Consider the following 18,705-nt stretch of genomic DNA (forward strand, 5'->3'; position numbering starts at 1 on the left):
AGACCCGGCAAAACGCTGGCCGCTTTGGCAAGGGGGGAGTGAGGCCAATCCCAAATTACCTGTGTTAAGGACAGTCAGGGGACGATGCAGTGGCCCGATCAGCATATCCTTGAGGTCTTCACAGGCTTCTACTCTGAACTATACTCTCAGCCTCCCGAACACAGTGACTCTCAGATGCGGGAGCTCCTAGAACAGATCCCTACCACTATCGTCTCTCTAGCGACTAGAGACCAATTGGACTCCCCTGTTACATTAGAAGAAATTGTGGAGGCCATCTCTAGTCTCCCAAAAGGAAAGGCGCCGGGCCCTGATGGGCTAACCGCGGAATTCTATCAGGAGCATGTGGCTATACTGGCCCCCGAGTTGCTCGGGGTGTGGAATGAGTCACTCCGGTTGGGATCCCTTCCCCTGTCATTACGCGAGGCCGTTATTACGGTCCTGCTCAAGCCTGGCAAGCCTAGCGATGACTGTTGATCATACCGGCCCCTTTCACTCATGAACTTGGATACAAAAATCTTTGCCAAGGTGATCACTAACCGCTTCCTACCTGTTATGCCATTCATGGTGCCCGACGACCAGTCAGGTTTCGTGCCCGGGAGATCCACGTCACATTATATCAGGAGGCTTCTCAACGTTATGGCACGCATCAAGATGTGAGCGCAGTTGCGGTCACCCTAGATGCCCAGAAGGCCTTCAATATGGTATCCTAGAAGTACATGTGGTTGGTCCTGGAGACCATGGGCATTGGGCCTAGGATGCTTGCATATATCAGACTGCTGCACACCTCCCTGGTTGCCAGGGTCCGTGTCAATTCTCAAACATCCGCCTTGTTCCCTCTCTTCAGAGGCACCCGCAAGGGATGCCCGTTCTCCCCGATACTGTTCGCACTGGCCATTGAACCTATGGCGGACTTTGTCAGGGAGCGCCACTCACGCAAAGGGATCCGACTACAGGGCACCCCCGAAATTATCTCACTCTACGCAGACGACGTGCTGCTGTTCGTCAGAGATCCAGACCTAAACCTTGACCCTATTTTGCGTGACATCACCCGTATTGGTACATACTCTGGCTTCACCATCAATTATACCAAATCCGAACTCTTCCCCCTCTCGGGCTCTACGCTCCAACCTGCCACAGAGTACCCACTCCGGTGGTCCCCTGACGGGACTAAATATCTGGTAATTCAGGTGTCTCTGACCAAAGAAGCCCTCTTAGCTAACAATTACCTGGCCGCGGCTGAACTGGCAAGACCAAGATAGCGCGTTGGCGCTCTCCCGCTGTCACTGGGTGGGAGATTGTCACTGGTTAAAATGGTATTGCTCCCCAAATTGCTGTACACGTTCACAAATGTCCCCATATGGCCCAGCAACAAGTACTTCGCAGACCTACACAAGCTGTGCACGCAGTTCCTGTGGCATTCTTGAGCAGTAGGCAAAAAATGGACTATAGCAAAACAAAAAAGTTGATGGCTGGAAGGTTTAGAATAAATCTTGACCTCTGGCATTGCTCTGGGCAACCCTCCAGACCATCGTTCTTCGCCTGCCAAGCCATTACAAAAGGGGAAAGACCATACGCAAATCAGGCTTGGTCCCACCCCCAAAGGGGTGCCATGACCCTTCCTTACGAGAAAGGCGGGTTCACTGCTCCTGACCTGATGCTGTACTGGATCGCAGCCCAGGCAGTTTGCGACCTACAGTTACCCGCCCCCTCCCCCCCCGCCCGCATGTCAAGCTAGAAACCCTTGCTGCCTCTGGCACCAATATAATGACCTTAATTTTACACCGACGTTACGAGCCAGACTCACCCATAGACCCAGTCCGAACCCCCTTATTGGCCTGGAGGCGGATATTTGCTGAAGGCATTGAGGAACACCCATACTATAAGTGGCTTCCCGCCTGGCAGTTCCCCGGGCTGGAACCCACGAACGACATAGCCCTAGCACGACACTGGCGGAACTTGGGGTACCTAGCCCTAACTGACTTCTACCCAGATGGGCTATTTATAACACCACAGACTTGGAAGCCGGGCCACTCGGGGTCACCGATGAAACTGCTACAATACTACAGATTCTGCGATGTTTGGCATGAGTTTCCCAAAGAACCTCCCGACTCCCCGAGATTTCCTACATTTCCAATTCTGGTGGGGCCCGCGGGGTAGTATTACTGTATAAACTCCTTCTCACAACTGCCACACAGCAGCTCTTTAGGGTGCGGGACGATTGGGCTTCCGAACTGGAGGTAGAAATCACGGACCAACTATGGGGGAAAATGTGCTCCCACACTAGGAGGGTCTCCCTGAACTTTCGATACCGCACTATACAGTATAAACTACTGAATAGGCTATACTACACCCCGCGCTGGCTCTCCAGGTTCGCTCGCTCCGACCGACGGATCTGCCCTCGCTGTGGTGCAGAGGATGCGGGCCATCTCCACATGTTTTGGGACTGCCCGCGGCTAGCCCCATTCTGGGATGAGATCCTGAAAACTTTGTCAGAAATCTGCGACACTGTTATTGAGCCTGACCCGCTGGGTGTACTGTTTGGGACGTGGGGTGGTGAGAGGGCCAGAGAAGTGGCTAAACTCTTAAATGTGTGCTGTATAATTGCCAAAAAGTGTGTTTTACAGAACTGGAAGTGCTCCGCTCCTCCAACCTTCCGGAACTGGCTGAATTTATTGACTTGGTCTCAGAACTGTGAGGAGGAATACATCAGCACCCTCCCGGCCCGATCCTGACCGAAAAACATTTGGACTGCCTTTAACAGTTATCTTAATGGCCTCGACGCCCACTCCTCTGTAGACGACTCACTGTAAATGGTGTTGCCATGTGCTTTGACACCAGAAGATCTGTAATGCTGCATTCTCCATGTGTCCATTTCCTACTGCTCATTTGTGCCACTGTATGCTGTGGATTACTCAGATTGTTATTTCATAATTCCTCTGCTGTGCATGTATGTCATTTGCCTCTGCCAACAAAATTAAAAAATGTGTCATGGAGTATATTCTATTGGGTTTACATTTTCTGTCTGGCACCATATTACAAACCTTTTCCATTTGTTAAAACAGTGTCTGGTGATTGGTTTCCGTGCCTCCGAGGATTACCAGACACTTGAGGTAATTTTCAATGGCCTATTTCTGTGACTTCAGGAGCCGTGCTGCCAAGTTCACAGGCTGAGGGTGTGGGCGGCACGGGGTCCCCCGTGCTGTGTGAGCATGTTTTAGGGGCACAGGAGTTTTATTGGATCGGACATCACCAATTTGCACATATGTGGAAACAAGGGTAGTCTCGCCCAAATATGAGCCACTAGGATTAGTGTCACTTGTTCCTGGTGCATTTTGTTCACAAACCTGCTCAGTACAGGTGTTGGGGTGGAAAAGCGTAGGCACATTTCCCTGACCAGTTCATCCAGAGGGCGTCCAGTTCTTCCCCCCCCCCCCCCCCCAATCCCACCCCACCCGGCCATGCGTTAGGGAAACCGGGATGCGAAGTCTGGGCATTGTGTGTTTTAGCTTGTGGTGAACAAGTCTAAAGTGGGGTAACCCTATAGGGAGAAGATATCGTTAAAGATGTTTCGATCGAGCTGTCATTCGTGCTATTTGGGTAGAGGGTCTCTGCTTAATGAGTCTGCTAGAGAATCGAGTTCCCCTGGAACATGTGCAACGTTCAGTACATGCCCTGCTCGATTGCCCACTTCCAAATCGTTTGTGCTAGCCTGGACAGACTTGGAGATTGTGTGCTCCCCGGCATGTTAACCCCTTCAGTGCCAAGGATCAGATATCTCGTCCTTGACATTACCTCCGTAGTGCCAAGGACGAGATAGCTCGTCCTTTTTAGCACTCAGTTTTGAGCGATCCCTGCTTTGCTTTGCAGGGATCGCTCAAAACTGTAATATAACCCTCGGGCTATGTGAGGGGGAGGTCCCGCCTCACTGCCAGCAGGCTGGATTACCTTCATTTTCACGTCGGTGTGCGTGATGCACGCTGACATGAAAGAATTTTCACCTCAGCAGCCATTTTCGGCTGCCGCGATGAAAACACAAGGTGAGTCTCCACCTTGCTCTGCCTTGATCTCCGGCTGTATTTCAACGATACCTTGTGTGACAGCATTGCTGCTCACAGATTGGGCGAAGAGTGCTTGATCCGTGGGCAGGAATGCCACTAGACACCAGGGATGTCTTTTGTAGGGGGGGGGGCTGCTTACTAGGTAAGCGGCCCCCCCTCCCGAGGCCCCAAAGCATGGGGACACATGTATGGAGACCCCTGGGGCAGATGGGTGACCATCTGCCCCCAGGGGTGGGGGGAAAAAAAAAGAAAAAAAAAATATGGCTGGTGTTGGGGGGCTGGGGGGGTTGACTTGGGGGTAATGTCATGCAGCCCTCCGTAGGGGCAGTTATCTGCTCTTAGGAAGGGGCATGTAACCCCAGTGAGGGCTGAATGAGATGCCCCCGCCTGCATTTGGTGTGGGGGGGGAAGAGGGTCACCCCCCCATTACATTAGAACATTACCTGGTGGTTTAGGGTGCCCCTCAGCCCCCCCTCACCTCCCCTAAAGTGCAGCCTACCATTTTGAATTTTTGTTCTGCGTTTACCAAACTTGCCTTGGCGCATTGGTGTGCCAAACTTGCCTTGGCGCATTGGTGTGCCAATCTGGCCTCAGGGTGCCCAAACCCTACTTCCCGATCCATTGGGGGCCTGTTCAACGTTTTGGGGTGGGCTTCTCCCCCACGCCAAATGGAGTGTGGGGGGCACCTCATGCAGCCCTCCCTGGGGGCAGATATCTGCCCGTAGGAAGGGGCAAATCGGTTGTCATGGGGGGGGTGAGTTTCAGTAGACCACCAGGGATGACTTGCAAGGGGGGGGGGATCATTCTTGGAAAGTACCGATTTGTTTTTGCTGGTGTGACCGTAGGTAACATGTTTTTTTCTTTTGTTTACAGCTTTTTCTACACGAGCAGCTGCAAACTTATGCGAGTACTGTTTTTTATTATTCTATGTTTAGGGCCCACTGTCAGTGGGGTGGGTGAGAATGGGCCGTCTGGGCAGATATTTTGGTGGGATGGGACACAATTGCAGGGCAGGCCACAAATTGCTCCCCATGCCAGCAGAACATTGCCGTTTCCCTGGGAGCAGATGCCTCCCATGTGGATTGTCCGTCTGCAAGCCAAGGCTGCAGCTCTGGATGTGCTGCTTTATAGGTGTCACCTCCGGGGAGGAATGGGGATCCTGCAGGGGATCCCTGGAGCTACCGCTGTGCTTAGGGGACGGTACACCCACATGCTGCATGGATGTCAAAGGCCGGGGACATCGCCTCCAACCGTCTTGGAGTTGCGGCTGGGCTGAATTACAGCTTTTCCCTTCGGGGAGGTATTGGCACACTGCCATGACTCCCTGGTGGGGCGAAGCTGTAACGCAGGCCAGCCAAAGCTCCAGCAAAGTCGGCGGTAATAGCCCTGGCCTTGGGCACCTTTCTCCCATGTGGGTCTTTGGCAGGGCTTGTGGGTAATACATTCTGGGGAGATTTGCGCAAGTCAGACATCTTTGGATTCCTACGGTTGTCTTCAGAAATGCATGGGGTTCCCCGTTTTCCTTGCTGGCTTCGACACCCTAGGCCCAAATCTGTAGGTTTCCCACACAAACAAAATGTGCTGTGCCGAAAGGTTTGGGGTTACCAGTGGGTTACCCTCTCCCCCCCGCCCGGTAGGTGCACCCACACATGTGAGGTACCGTTTTCGTTGGGACACCTGTGGGAACGCAGGAAGGTATGACATCTGTTGTTGGCGATGTGTTTCGGTGAGTGGAAAGAGGAAAATATCTCTGAAATTGGCTGGAATTAAAAGACAATTCTCAGACATTTTGCTCTGGCCACCCACCGAAACACCGCCAACACCACTTGGCCTACCTTCCCGCGTCCCCACACGGTTCCCAATGAAAACGGTACAGCACATGTGTGGGTACACCTACCTGGAGAGCAAAAGGAAAATGGTAACCCACTGGTAACCCCACGCCTTTCGGCACAGCACATTTTGTTCGTGTGGGCAACCTACAGATTTGGGCCTAGGGTGTCGAAGCCAGCAAGGAAAATGGGGAACCCCATGCATTTCTGAAAAGAGGACTCCAGTGGGAATCCAGAGGTCTGCCTTGTGCAAATTGCCCCAGTTTTTATCAGCCACAATGTCTGACAAAGTGTGATATTTGGTGGGGGGAAAAACAATGTTCTTTGTCTGGGGTTCTGGGCGTTATCGGCTTTCCCCAAAGGGCGAAGATCTCCAGAAGGACTGCCTGAGCCAACTCCCACTCGTGAGAGACTGCGCTCTGCCTGGTCAGAGCACCCGCCGCTGTGTTAGTCTCCGGCCAGATGAACTGCCGAAATCGAAAGACCGTGTTCGATGGCCCAGAACAAGAGCTGCAACGCCTCCCTGCACAACGGGAGTGACCCTGCCCCCCTCTTTTTTGTTGAGGTAATGCAAGGCCACTGTGTTGTCCGTCATGATCAGAACACTTTTCCCTCCATACAGTCGGCAGAAAAGCCTTCAGGGCAAGCCTGATGGCTCTCAGCTCTAACAGGTTGATGTGGAGTATGGACTCCGATGGAGACAAACGACCACAGACGGTCAGCTCGTTGGCATGAGCACCCCATCCTGTGAGGTAAGCATCTGTCATAATCGTCACCTCCGGCCATAGTTGCCAAAACGGTTCCCCCTTCAGCAGGGTCCTGTCGTCAGCCCACCACAGAAGATCCCCTGCGACCGAGATCGGAATCTGAACGGGATCGGACATTTTGCCCGAGAACTGGGACCAATGCAGTTTGAGAGCCGATTGCAGAGATCTCATCCAGTGTCTGGCCTCCAGCACCAGAAAGATGCAGGATGCCATGAGGTCCAGCAACCTTAAGATGTCGAAAGCCAGGAAACACTGTTTACTTTGAAACTTGTCCACCATCTCCACAATGCGATGAGCCCTGACCCAGTGAGGCAAACACTTCCTCAAGGACGTGTCTAGCACAGCACAGATGTACTGGAGCTGTTGGGAAGGTGTCAAATGAGGCTTCTTGAATTTCAGGGAGAAGCCCAGCCTGTGGAGGGTTTAGTTTGTTTATTTGTAAAGCGCAGCCCAACCCTCGGGTAACTGGGCGCTAAGAATCTTTCAGCTCAACCGTGGTTACATATTGTTGCACACACAGCATATGAACAGAAAAAGAACATTACAGTAAATGGTACAATAAGTCTTGTACCTTGTTACAAAGTGGACCAAGGGTAAGGTACAGTAAGAGATGGCGTGATCAGTTTACAATTTGGATATCACCATTATTGCGTACATTCATTCTATTGTTGGGTGAAGAGCAGTTCCTTGACTTTGGCTCTAAACAACCAAAATGAGGTGTCTGCTCTAATCGTCATAGGAAGAGCGTTCCAATATTCAACGTCGGCGGGTGAGACCGAGATGATGCAACACTTGCTCAGGAGAGTGCGCTCGGATCAGCCAGCCGTCCAGGTAGGGGTAGAAGTGAATCCCCCCCCCCCCATCGCCTTAGGTACGCTGCCACCACCACCATGCGCTTGGTGAAAACCCTCGGGGCGGCGGTCAAACCGAATGGCAGGACTCTAAACTGAAAGTGCGAGTCGCCAGCCGCAAACCTCAGATACTTCCTGAGCTTGGGATGAATCGGCACATGAAAGTACACATCCTTGAGGTCGAGAGACAGCAACCAATCCTGAAGTTGAAGGGCCTGGAGGACCTGAGAAAGAGTAACCATCTTGAACTTGTCCTTCCTGAGAAGTTTGTTCAACCAACGCACGTCCATTATGGGTCTTAACGCTCTTTCTTGGGAATTAAAAAATATGGGGAATACCATCCCTTGCTCCTCTCCGCCACAGGCACCAGTTCTATGGCGCCTTTCTCCAGCAGGGATAGGATTTTCTGCGCAAGGAGCGAATCCGGACGCTTCAAAGAGAGCTTCCCCGGTGGAATATTGTGAGGCAGCTGAAGGAAGGGAAGGCAGTAGCCATGGGCTATGGTATCCAGAACCCACGCATCTGAAGTAATGGCATGCCATTCTCCGAGATGTTGTGGCAGCCTGCCCCCAACCGGCAAACCATGGGACATGGCCTCATGACTGAGATGTAGCGGCTGTGGCAGTGCCTGAAGGCAAAGAGGCAACTGCCTGAGCGGTTTTGGCACCACAATTTCCCTGACCACCACAGGTACTCTTTCGCTGCCCCCTTTGACTGGCAGCCCCTCTCGATCTACTAAAAGAAGAGTAGTACCGAAAGGAACCTCCCCTCCATTGCTGTCCGATAGGACGAAAAGGCAGAGGCTGCTGTACTGCAGCGCTCAAAGACTACGCTGTAGCTTTGGGGGTCTACAATCTCTCAAAGCTCTAGTCAGCCTTGCTGCCAAACAAATGAAAGCCGTCAAAGGGCATGTTCAGAAGACGGGATTGCACATCCAGGGCAAAACCCGACTTCCGCAACCACGCAAACCTGCATTCATGGTGCTCGCAGCCATGGACCGGCTGACACTATCTGCCGTGTCCAAACCCAGACTGAAGGGATTCGCACATAGCATCCTTGCCGTCTTGCACGAGGGCCAGAAACCATCCCTTTCTTCCCCCTCGGGAAGATGCTCAGCCGCCTAAGACGCACAGTTCCACAGAGTGTGTGTAAACTTTGCCAAGGCACAAGTGGAGTTGGCTGACTTCAACGCCATATTCCTAAAAGAAAATACTTTTCTTGCCCAAACATCGAAGCGCTTGTTGTCCTTATCAGGTGGGATGGTAAGGTACGCAGCCTGCTTTGTGGTGACCGTAACCGCCTGCACCAGCAAACTCTCCGGAGTAGGGTGCGCCGATAAGTAGCAGGGGTCACTACTGGATGGGCAGTGTTTTTCGGAAACGACTTAACTGCCGGCAGACTCTCCGGAGCAGTCCAAGCCGCTGCCACCCTCCTTTGCAAAGCCATGTGAAACGGCAATACCGGGTCAGTGGACGGACCCTGATCGAGGATATCCGTCAAGTCATCCTGATCAAACACCACAGGGGGGGGGCAGACCACCCCAAGTACTCAGTCACCCTTGACATGAGAGGCCGATAGGAAGATTCAGCTTGCAACCCCGGCTCCGGCCAGCCAAACTCCACCTCCGGAGAGGTGTCAAGGCCACTGGCGTCATGCAATGACTGACAGAGTTCCTCCAAAAAGGTCATCAGGGACTTCAGGATGCACATGCAAGTCCATCTACTGATCAGACAGTTCATCAACCGCTGAAGTGTCTTGTAAAGGTTGGAAAAAATTCAATCTAGGAGGAGGAACAGAATAGGGCTCAAAAACAGGCCTCACATACTTACTGCTAGCCTTCCTCAGAGGTTCCAGAGCCCTCAAGGACACCTCCGGCAAATCATCCAAAAATGGCATCAAGGGAATTGGCGTCGACCGAGGCGCCGATGACTTTTTCGAGGTGGGAGCCCCGAGAGAGTCCTTCGATGAACACGGCACCGACGTCTTCTTCGAAGGCTTCACACGTTTCGACAGTCTCAATGGCACTGAGGACCGGGACCTGGCATGGCTATGGTGATCGCCCTTGTCCGAACGGGACCACGACAGCTCCCGATGATCGCGCCGACCGCCCGAGCCCGAAGGTGTGCGGGTGTTGGACCAAGCACGTTCCCTGCTGGCTTCTTTCGAAGGCGCGGACGCAACTGTGCCTTGCGACTGAAAAATCTCTAACATCTGCTGGCAGAAAGAATCCCATTCGGCCGGCGACGAAGACTTGGTGGGACAAGTCAACTGCCTGGTTGAGTCGTCCTCCGACGAGGACGGGGAATGTGACCGGCGACGGTGCTTCCTAGAATGCCTCGACGAGGCAGAGGAATGACGGGAACCACTCCTAGACCGAGACCCCCTGGATTTTCACCGACGCAGAGAGTCGCCCCTCTAGTCATCGGTCGAAAGCCCAGCGGACTTTGATTTACAGGGTTTAGACACCCTACCTACCTTTAATTTCCCCTTACGCTCATGCAAGGCCTTAAACGTTAGGGACTGGCAGTCCTCGCAGTCGTCAGTGGCGTGGCTTTCGCCGAGGCACCAGAGGCAGATGTCATGCAGGTCCGGGATGGACATTTTGGAACCGCAGTGCTGACATTTTTAAAGCCCGACCGCGGGGTAGTAGAGGAAGATGAAGACATCGTTCGAAGAGAAGAATCAAGCTCCCCAAGATTCCGAAGCAAACATGTTTGCGGAAAAAACGGAACTGAGGCTACGGGCGTCGTGCGTCCTATATATAACATCCGGTGACGTCGACCCTCGACGGAGGCCCTCGAGGGACATGGGATCGATGACATCGACACAGGACACCCTCTGCCGAAAATTTTCTGAAGCAGCACAGCTGTGGACATTACCCGTCATAGATGTGGAATACGTCGGAGGACAATATCCCCTCGAACAGTGCTTTGACCTCTTCCAACAGGATGTGTTCTTCCTGTGAGGTCTGTCTTTGTGGGAGATTGGCTGGAGTTTGAATCGGCTCCAAGCAATACCCCCACCACAGTGGAAAGTACCCGATTGTCCGACGTGATCCCCTCCCATGCGTGGGCAAAGTGTGAAATACGACCTCCTACTGGAGTGGCATGGGAGGGAACCTGTAGCGTGTGTTCATTGCTTACGAGAGGTTGAGTAGTATGTGGCGTTGTAACCTGGGGTGTTGACGATTTATGGATTTTCAACATTCTGGCCTTAAGTAGGGTGTCGGGAATGTGTTTAATTAACTCACTCAATATTGAGCTTTTGCCCGAGGCCGTTGGCGCATCTTATGACGCCCGGTCGCTGGGACTCAAGGACTTCCCAGATTTAAACAGGTTGTCGGAAAAAGACTTAACTGTCTGTTTTGAGGGCCTGTCTTGTGGTGATCGTGACTGCGATGGCCCAGGGAACAGGGAATGTTCTGACCACATGCAACTTAACGGTCAACGGCGAGGTCGACTTTTGGCCATGGAGGATGTGTTTGGTGTGATGTGACTTGGTAGTGCTTGTGCCACCGGGTGTTGTCCCTGTAGCAGAACCGCCAGCCTGCCGGTTGGGGTCAGGGGCTCGCATGTGGGAATCGAAAGGATCCCGATCGCCCTCGGCGTCGCTTAGGACACCAATGCTGCCATCGCTGGCGGCTCCCTCAACATCCATGGGCCCAGTATTTTGTTTTGCGGTCCTTCAAAGTTTTTGGCCTGGACAGTTTGAAAGACTTGCATTGTTTTCTGGTGTGGTCCCTCGGGAGGCAAAGGTTGCACGTTGTGCAAATCCTTCCATGGAAACTTCCTGTTACAGGAAGGACAGAACGTAAAAGGAGTTTTCCATTGTCTACAAGAATGGCAGCCTGGCGAAATAAATGGGAGTACAGAGGAATATGCATTTTCTTGGAGAGACTAAATATGAAACCCCCCCGCAATCTATTGTGCAGGGCAGAGGCCTGTTGAGGCCTTGGAAGGCCGCAGGCAAAGGCTGTCGAGGCAGAAGTCGCTTTCGTCTACGAATGGTCTTGTCCTTGAAGCAGTTGCAGGAGATCTTGTGGTACACGGTTGTCAAAAGGACAGAATGAAATACTAAGTTTACATTTTTCTATTTAGTAATGGCGTCAGCCAAGAAGGCACGCTGCAATATGCGTCCGTCTACGATGGTGGAGAAAAACAATCTGAGGGAACTCATTGTGTCAAGGACCAGTAGATGTCACACTAGGGATAGTATTACAGGTACGCCCTGACGACGTCCCCGTTCGAGTTTAAAAAACAAAAAATGTAATACTCTGCGGCTACAACTAGATGTCGGCCAATGCATAGCATGTGATCTAAGAAGATCCACAATCCTCAAAAATATATCTACACACATGTATATAGGTCACCCATTATATTAATGTGACAAATCAATGACAAAATGTCACTTAATATGATATATTTTATTTATAGCACGCCAATGCAAAAGTTTTTCACGGTGTGACGACGCAAGGGAGGGAAACAAGGGGAAACAAGACAGCAATCTTACTAGGCCCAGTGACATTGAGATTGCGAAAGTGCAGGGGAGAGCGAAGGGGAGAAGTGCCAGGGGAAAGGGGGGGGGGGGGGAGCAAGTGCAAGACATAGGATCAAACATCGAAAACAAGAAGTACGGCCAGCAGGTGGCAGTGCAGGGTTAAGTGCAAGAAGTGATAATTAGTGCAAATGGGGGGGGGGGGTTGCAGATACAGCCCCAAGTCCAATGTTGCCAGAGGGCAGTGCAGGTGTGCAACTGGGAGGGCCTGTGTGCAACTGGGAGTGCAGGAACCTGGACCTGTGGTAGCCAGGTATCTAGTGCAGCATCAGACCAGACAGGAGATCAGCAAGGTAGCGGATGAGAGAAGACAGAAGTAATGGGGAAAGTCTTGAGCTGCTTCCGGAACCGGATATGGTTCTGCTCAAGTTTCAGAGAGGCAGGGAGGCTGTTCCAGATGGAGGCAGCAGCCGAAGAGAGAGATCTTCCCCAACTTTTTGCTTAGAAAAGCGACTGAGCCTCCAGGAGTTGGAAGAGCGAAGTGCTCGAGTAGGAAGATATTTACGAAGAGAAAGCTGGAGATATTTTTGTCCCAGTCCCCAGAAGGCCTTGTGGACAATGCAAAGGCTATTGAACTTGATCCTTGCAGCCACTGGGAGCAAATGGAGAGATTTCAGTGCTGGAGAGATACGATCCCTGGGCTTGAGGCAAAGGACACGTCTTGCAGTACTGTTCTGGGTGAGTTGCAGAGGACGAAGAGTAGAGGCAGGCAGATTTAAAAAGACTGTTACAGTAGACAAGCCTAAAGAGAACTAGAGCTCTAGATAGTGAGTTTATGGGTGAAAGAGAAAAGGAAGAAAAGGAAGAATACCTCACAGGAGTAGTTTGATTGCTTAGAGACGTCGGAAATATGAGGACAGAAGTAGAGTGAGGAGTCAAGGATAGCCCTGAGGTTCTTAGCCTCAGAGGTGGGAGCAGGGGCAGGGCCAAGCAATACCTGCCAGAGAGTGGTGGGAAGGAGGGGTGAGGGGTGTGCCAATGAGATGGATCTCCATCTTGCTTCCATTCAGGCAGTGATCAATGGCGTCGCACCACTCCTGGATTGCAGTCAGACAATCATGCTTGCCTGCACCACCAGACTTTCTGGGGTGTTTTGACAAGTAGTTGTGGTCACTACTAGATGGTTGGTATTTTCTAGTCAAGCATTTGTTTACTGCCAGACTTGACTCAGGCGTCTCCCAATTGGCAGACACCCTTTTTTGAAGTGCAATATGGAATGGTAATGGGATCCATTCGCAGACCCTTATCAAGGATGTCTGTTAGATCATCTTGCTCGAAGGGAAGAGTAGGTCTACTCCATCCAAAGTAATCTACAACTTCTGCATGTTCCCCATATTCAGGTTTACCAAATTCTAGCTCTGATCAAGTGTCCACGCCACTGGCTTTTTGCAAGTTGCCAACGATCTTTTAGCCTCGACTCCTCTGATAAACTATCAGGGACATTTGTTGTACCATATTGTAGTCCAAATGGTGCATTGTTATCCGAAGGTTGGTAAATCGAGGTTAGTGATAAGAAATAATCCTTTAAAAGGTAAAGGAGTACAAGTCTTATCTGGGATGGGCATCAAAGGCTTCAATCATTTTGAACTCTGCTCACGAGGAGGATTCGATATTTTCACTGAAGTCGTTCTCTACTACGATGGCCTTGATGGTGTTGAAGCTGCCACTGGTGTTGACTGCGCAGCCGTTGAGGACAAAGGAAGTCAGGGAGTTTGGATGAGGGAAACATGCCCTTAGTAATATTTGTAGTAGATGGAGTGAGGAATCAGGAGGAGTGGAGATTGAGCCAAAGATGATAGTGTGATCAGAGGGAGAAGCAGTGGAGATGGGGGTGGAGAAATGAGAGGAGATGACAATAATAAGGTCAAGGGAGTTTATATTTGACTGAGTGGAAAAGGAGTGGATAGAAGAGAGGGAGTGGTTAAGTAAAAGTTAATAGGGCAGCACAGCGAGAGGGGGAGAGAGGAGGTTGAAGTCAGCAATGACAAGGTGGTGGTGACCGGGAGGGAGAGAGTTAGTTGGGAGATGTGGTCAAATAATTGATAAATCTGTAAGCCATAGGGGGCAGTGATTGTGGAGATGGTGTATTCAAAAGAGGGAGAATAGGTGGGAAATTAGGGTAGGCTAGGAAGTTTGGAGGATGAAACCAGTCCTTCACCACCACCACCACCCCTGCTAGTGGGGCGAGGAGAGTGAGCAAAGGTGCAGGCTGGGTCATGAAGTGCAGCAGGGTTATAGAGGGAGAGCGCCAGGTTGCAGTAAGGATAATGCGGTCAAAAGGAGGGGAATGAGAAATTAAGTAGGAGGTTTTATTGCAGACCCTGTGCATTCCAAAGTGCAGTAGAAAGTGAGATGTAGAAACAGACACATTGGGCCTCATTACGAGTTTGGAGGTAAGGGCATGGCTGCTGCCAAACTCTGGTCCGGGATCCTTGAATGAGGAATTATCGGGTCATTCCAACCTTGCAGAACCCGGTAATTCCTCATTCAAAAAACCCCTCCCCATTCCCATTTGAGCCCCCATAGGGCTCAATGGGGAGGGAGCTAATAACGGGCCCGTTATTAGCTCCCTGAACCCCTTGCGGGACCCGCAAAGGACATCTGTTCTGACCAGACGTTCAGAGCGGGTCCAGCAAGGGAACCTCGTAATAGGGCAGAATGAGTTTACCGGCACCGTTAAACCCATTCCACCCACCTCGTAATGAGGCCCATTGAGTCTAAAATAGAGAGGTACTGAGGGTAGATGCAAGAAAGAGGAAGTGTAATGAAAGTTAGAGTAGGTTTTGTGAATAGAGTAGTGGATCGAGAAGAGATGTGGTGTGGAGGAGAAGAGATGATAGGCATGGGAAGTTGGGATGGTTCTGAGCGGAGAAGTAGAAAGTGAAAAGAAGAGATGGCATAATAAGTGCATGGTGAGGCTGACGCAGAGAAGCAATAATCGGTACCTAAAGACAAGTAGCCTACAAGCCTTTGCTTTGTTGTGTCTTGCTAAGAGACAAAGAGGATGGTCAACGGTTTATTTTGACCCTTCACTGTGACACCCTTAAACGGGACTCCTCATGGAGTTTAAAAGTGATGACACATGCTCTTCATCTGATCGCTTAGTCCATCATTGAATGATCTCTGATTTTTATTCCCCCGCTATTGGTGGGATGAGGTGATTTCTTCCTGATTAATGTTCCCAGAGGAGACCCTCAATTGCTTCAACTGTAAGCAAACTAGTGCTGTCTTTTGTATATAACTGATCTATCATATTTGTTGACTTAGTCAAAGTATGTTGAAAGTTAAAAACAAATTCCTCTGAGAGACAATGGGCCTTCCAGGTGGAGGATCAGTGTACTATTGTAAAGCAAAAGTACCCAATGTTTTCGGATGCCGAATGTAAAGTAAGTCTGTTTTTTCATATCTTGCCCTGTCACAGTCCTACTTGGATAACTCATCTTCAGTGGCATCACTATTCATTTGTCCATAGGTCTCACAGTCCTATAACAGAAATGCATTTCATTAAAGCATTCATATTTAGAATAACAGTTGCACCCCATTTTCCAACACGTTTTTATTTGACCCATTTTAAACTATGCAGGTGTTCATTATTCCCCTTTCAAAATATTCTGTTTTCCTTTGTTACTAACACATAATGCAGTGCACAGATAACTAAATTGATACCGCAAGCTATACTGATTACATGTTTTAAGACATTTTAAATGTCTTTAGTGAAAGTGAAAAGTGTAAATGGCCTAGAAAAAAACTCACATGCTTAGCTAAAGAACGACAAACGATTACTGAAAGTAGTAAACATTTCAAGATGCAAAGCACCATAATTCTCCACATAAACACTGGACACCATTTCTTACTCGGCAAGAGTCAATACATAGCAACCAATTGCTAATGGCGAGTGTACATTTTGAGGCGGGATTGAAATTCTAAGTGAGAAAAATTACAGCACAAACTGCATTCAGGTAAACATTTAAAATGAACAAAAATGGTACTTACTCCCTTGACTCCTTTTTTGAGCTTATCATCAATAAATAATGAGAGGTACTCTGGAGACCTAGAGTTGAGATTAAGGAAATACTCAAAGTCACCAGCGATAGTCTGTTTAAAGAGTCGGTCGTTGTTGAAAGACTCCTGAAGAAAGCGATCAAATCGACTCTTCAAATCTAACAAACCCTTTGAAATAAAAGACACCGAAAATAATTTCAAAAATACTCTTGTAACAAAATCTACAAGGTACTTTAACATGTACATAAATACAAGCACACAAAAAAGACATATGTGAAAGTGACAAAACACATGTTTTTAACATTGCTTTCAGGGTTCCCCTTTTAAATTAACTAGGAATGGTAACTATTCACATGCCTGCCTTCTAATACAGAATCTAGGTAATACAACCAACTACAAAAGTGAGGGTGGACAGAGGGTTAACCTCTCTCCAGGAATGGTTACATCTGAAAACCTAGATCCACAATAGTAGACAAACTTACGACTGTCCTGTGGGGTCCAATTAAATGTGCTGCTACCTGAATGTAGGGGGAAAACTGTTACAGCAAGGTCTTGAGCTGTGGCTCCAATTTGAGCAATTTGATCTTTTTGCTCATCGTGAATGGTTCACCCATGGTGAATGGTACACCTGGAGTGGCGGTTGGGGAAAAGGGGTGTTTAGGGGATTAGGTGGGGAACAGGGCAGTCATAAGTGGGACCTATGCATACCTTATTCATATAGCTTTGACAGGATCTATGCAAGTAACCAATGATGGAGAAGAACAAGTTACTTCTTACCTTGTAACGTTCTTTCGACGGGATGTTCCTCCGACGTATTCCTTATCTTTGATAATACGTTTCCAGCTTGCTGGCCTCAGATTTTTTCTGTAGAGGGCACTGCGCGTCGACGGCCACCGTATCGGCGCCGACGTCACCATGCCCATAAATAGCCACGCGCTGCGTCGGTTGCTCAGTTCCGTTTTGTAGCATAAGAAAAGTAATTCCCGAATTGGTTATTTACCTTGAAGGAGCGTAAGCTGCAACCACAAGGGAAGTATCACTGCGGGGATGGAAGGGAGGGGCGATAAGGAATACGTCAGAGGAACATCCCCTAGAAAGAACGTTACAATGTAAGAAGTAACTTGTTCTTCAAAGGGATTGTGTCCTCCGACGTATTCCTTATCTATGATAGACTCCCATAGCAGTGGCATATAATTGGAGGTGTGAGTGAGAGTGTTATGTATCCCTTTAGGGATGGACCAAATGTAATCCGGCCTTGCCAAATCTGGCCTCTTGAGTAGTGGAGGAATCCAGATTGTAAAATGTTGTGAATGTATGTGCGGACGACCATGTGGCAGCCGCACGTGTCTCGGACCGGTACCCCTCTTTGGAGAGCCGAAGCGGCTGCGATACCCCTGGTTGAATGAGCCCTGAGCTTTTGGGGTGGCTCTTTCCCTGCCAGTTTGTAACATTCCAGAATGGCCAAAACAATCCAACTGGAGATGGTTTGTTTTGTTATGGGTAGTCCCAACTTGTGACCTGAGTATCCTACAAACAGTTGGTCTGCTTGCCTGATCCTAGCCTTTCTGCTGATATAAAAGCTGTGAGCTGGCCTTGGGTCCAGCCTATGTAGCCTTTCCTCCTCTTTCCCCGGATGGGGAGGAGGGTAGAACGAAGGTAAGGTAATTTTCTGAGTAATATGAAATTCAGAAACCACCTTTGGGAGGAAATTAGGCTTCACCTGCAGGACAACTTTGTCCTTGTGGAAAATTGTATGTGGGGGTTTACAGGAGAGAGCTTGTAGCTCGCTCACCCTCCTAGCAGATGTTAGTGCTACCAATAGGACAGTTTTAAGCGTGAGAAATCTCAGCGAACAAGAGTGAAGTGGTTCGAATGGAGTGCCCATTAGGAAGTTTAAGACTAAATTTAAGTCCCATAAGGGAACCTGGAATGGTTTTGGGGGATAAACAGTTAATCCCTTGAGAAATTGTACCACTAGAGGAAGTTTGAAATACGATGGTTCCTCCGCAGTGCGCTTGAAGATAGAAAGCGCTGCGAGATAGCCTTTTACAGTGCCAACTTGAAGGCCTGAGTTTGACAAGTAGAGTAAAAACGATAACACCGTTGGTGTACCACATGAAAAAGGGTTGATATTCTCTTCCCTACACCAGCTGCAAAATTTGTTCCAACGGCAGCAGTATAAAGACTTTGTTGCTGGCCTTCTGGCCGAAAGCAACACCTCCATGACGTCATCAGGGAGATCCCAATCCTTGTACCTCACCCTTTCAGAAGCAAAGCGTGAAGGTGGAGGGTTCTGGTGTCTGGATGGAGAAACTTACCTCCCTTCTGCGAGAGAAGATTCTCCTCGAGTGGAAGACAGATTGGAGGACAGATGGACATATCTAGAAGGTCCGGGTACCACGTTCTCCTGGCCCAATCCGTGGCAATTAGGATCATGGTCTTCCGGAATCTTCTCAACCCCCTGACCATTTGAGGAATAACGGACTGGTGGGAACGCGTAAAGGAGTGGAAACTCTCAGTCCACTACGAACGCGTCTCCTAGAGCTCCTCTCAGGGGAAATTCCCTTGAACAGAACAGATCGCACTTCCTGTTGGTGCTTGTGGCGAACAGATCCACCTGAGGGGTTCCCCAAAGGGCGAAGAT

At 49.8% G+C, this 18,705-nt stretch overlaps 1 protein-coding gene across 1 annotated transcript in view; it reads right to left on the minus strand.

Annotated features, from left to right (window-relative positions):
• The window catches only part of CUL3 (cullin 3), a 1,420,631-nt gene that overhangs the window by 910,886 nt on the left and 491,040 nt on the right, over positions 1 to 18,705 (minus strand). The window contains exon 8 of the mRNA XM_069618172.1: positions 16,053 to 16,229. Coding sequence (XP_069474273.1) covers positions 16,053 to 16,229 — 177 coding nt within the window. The remainder of the gene's footprint in view (positions 1 to 16,052; positions 16,230 to 18,705) is intronic.

The sequence above is a fragment of the Ambystoma mexicanum genome, chromosome 10 (genome assembly GCF_040938575.1).
Source record: "Ambystoma mexicanum isolate Mex_15411 chromosome 10, UKY_AmexF1_1, whole genome shotgun sequence".
Taxonomy (NCBI): Eukaryota; Metazoa; Chordata; class Amphibia; order Caudata; family Ambystomatidae; genus Ambystoma; species Ambystoma mexicanum.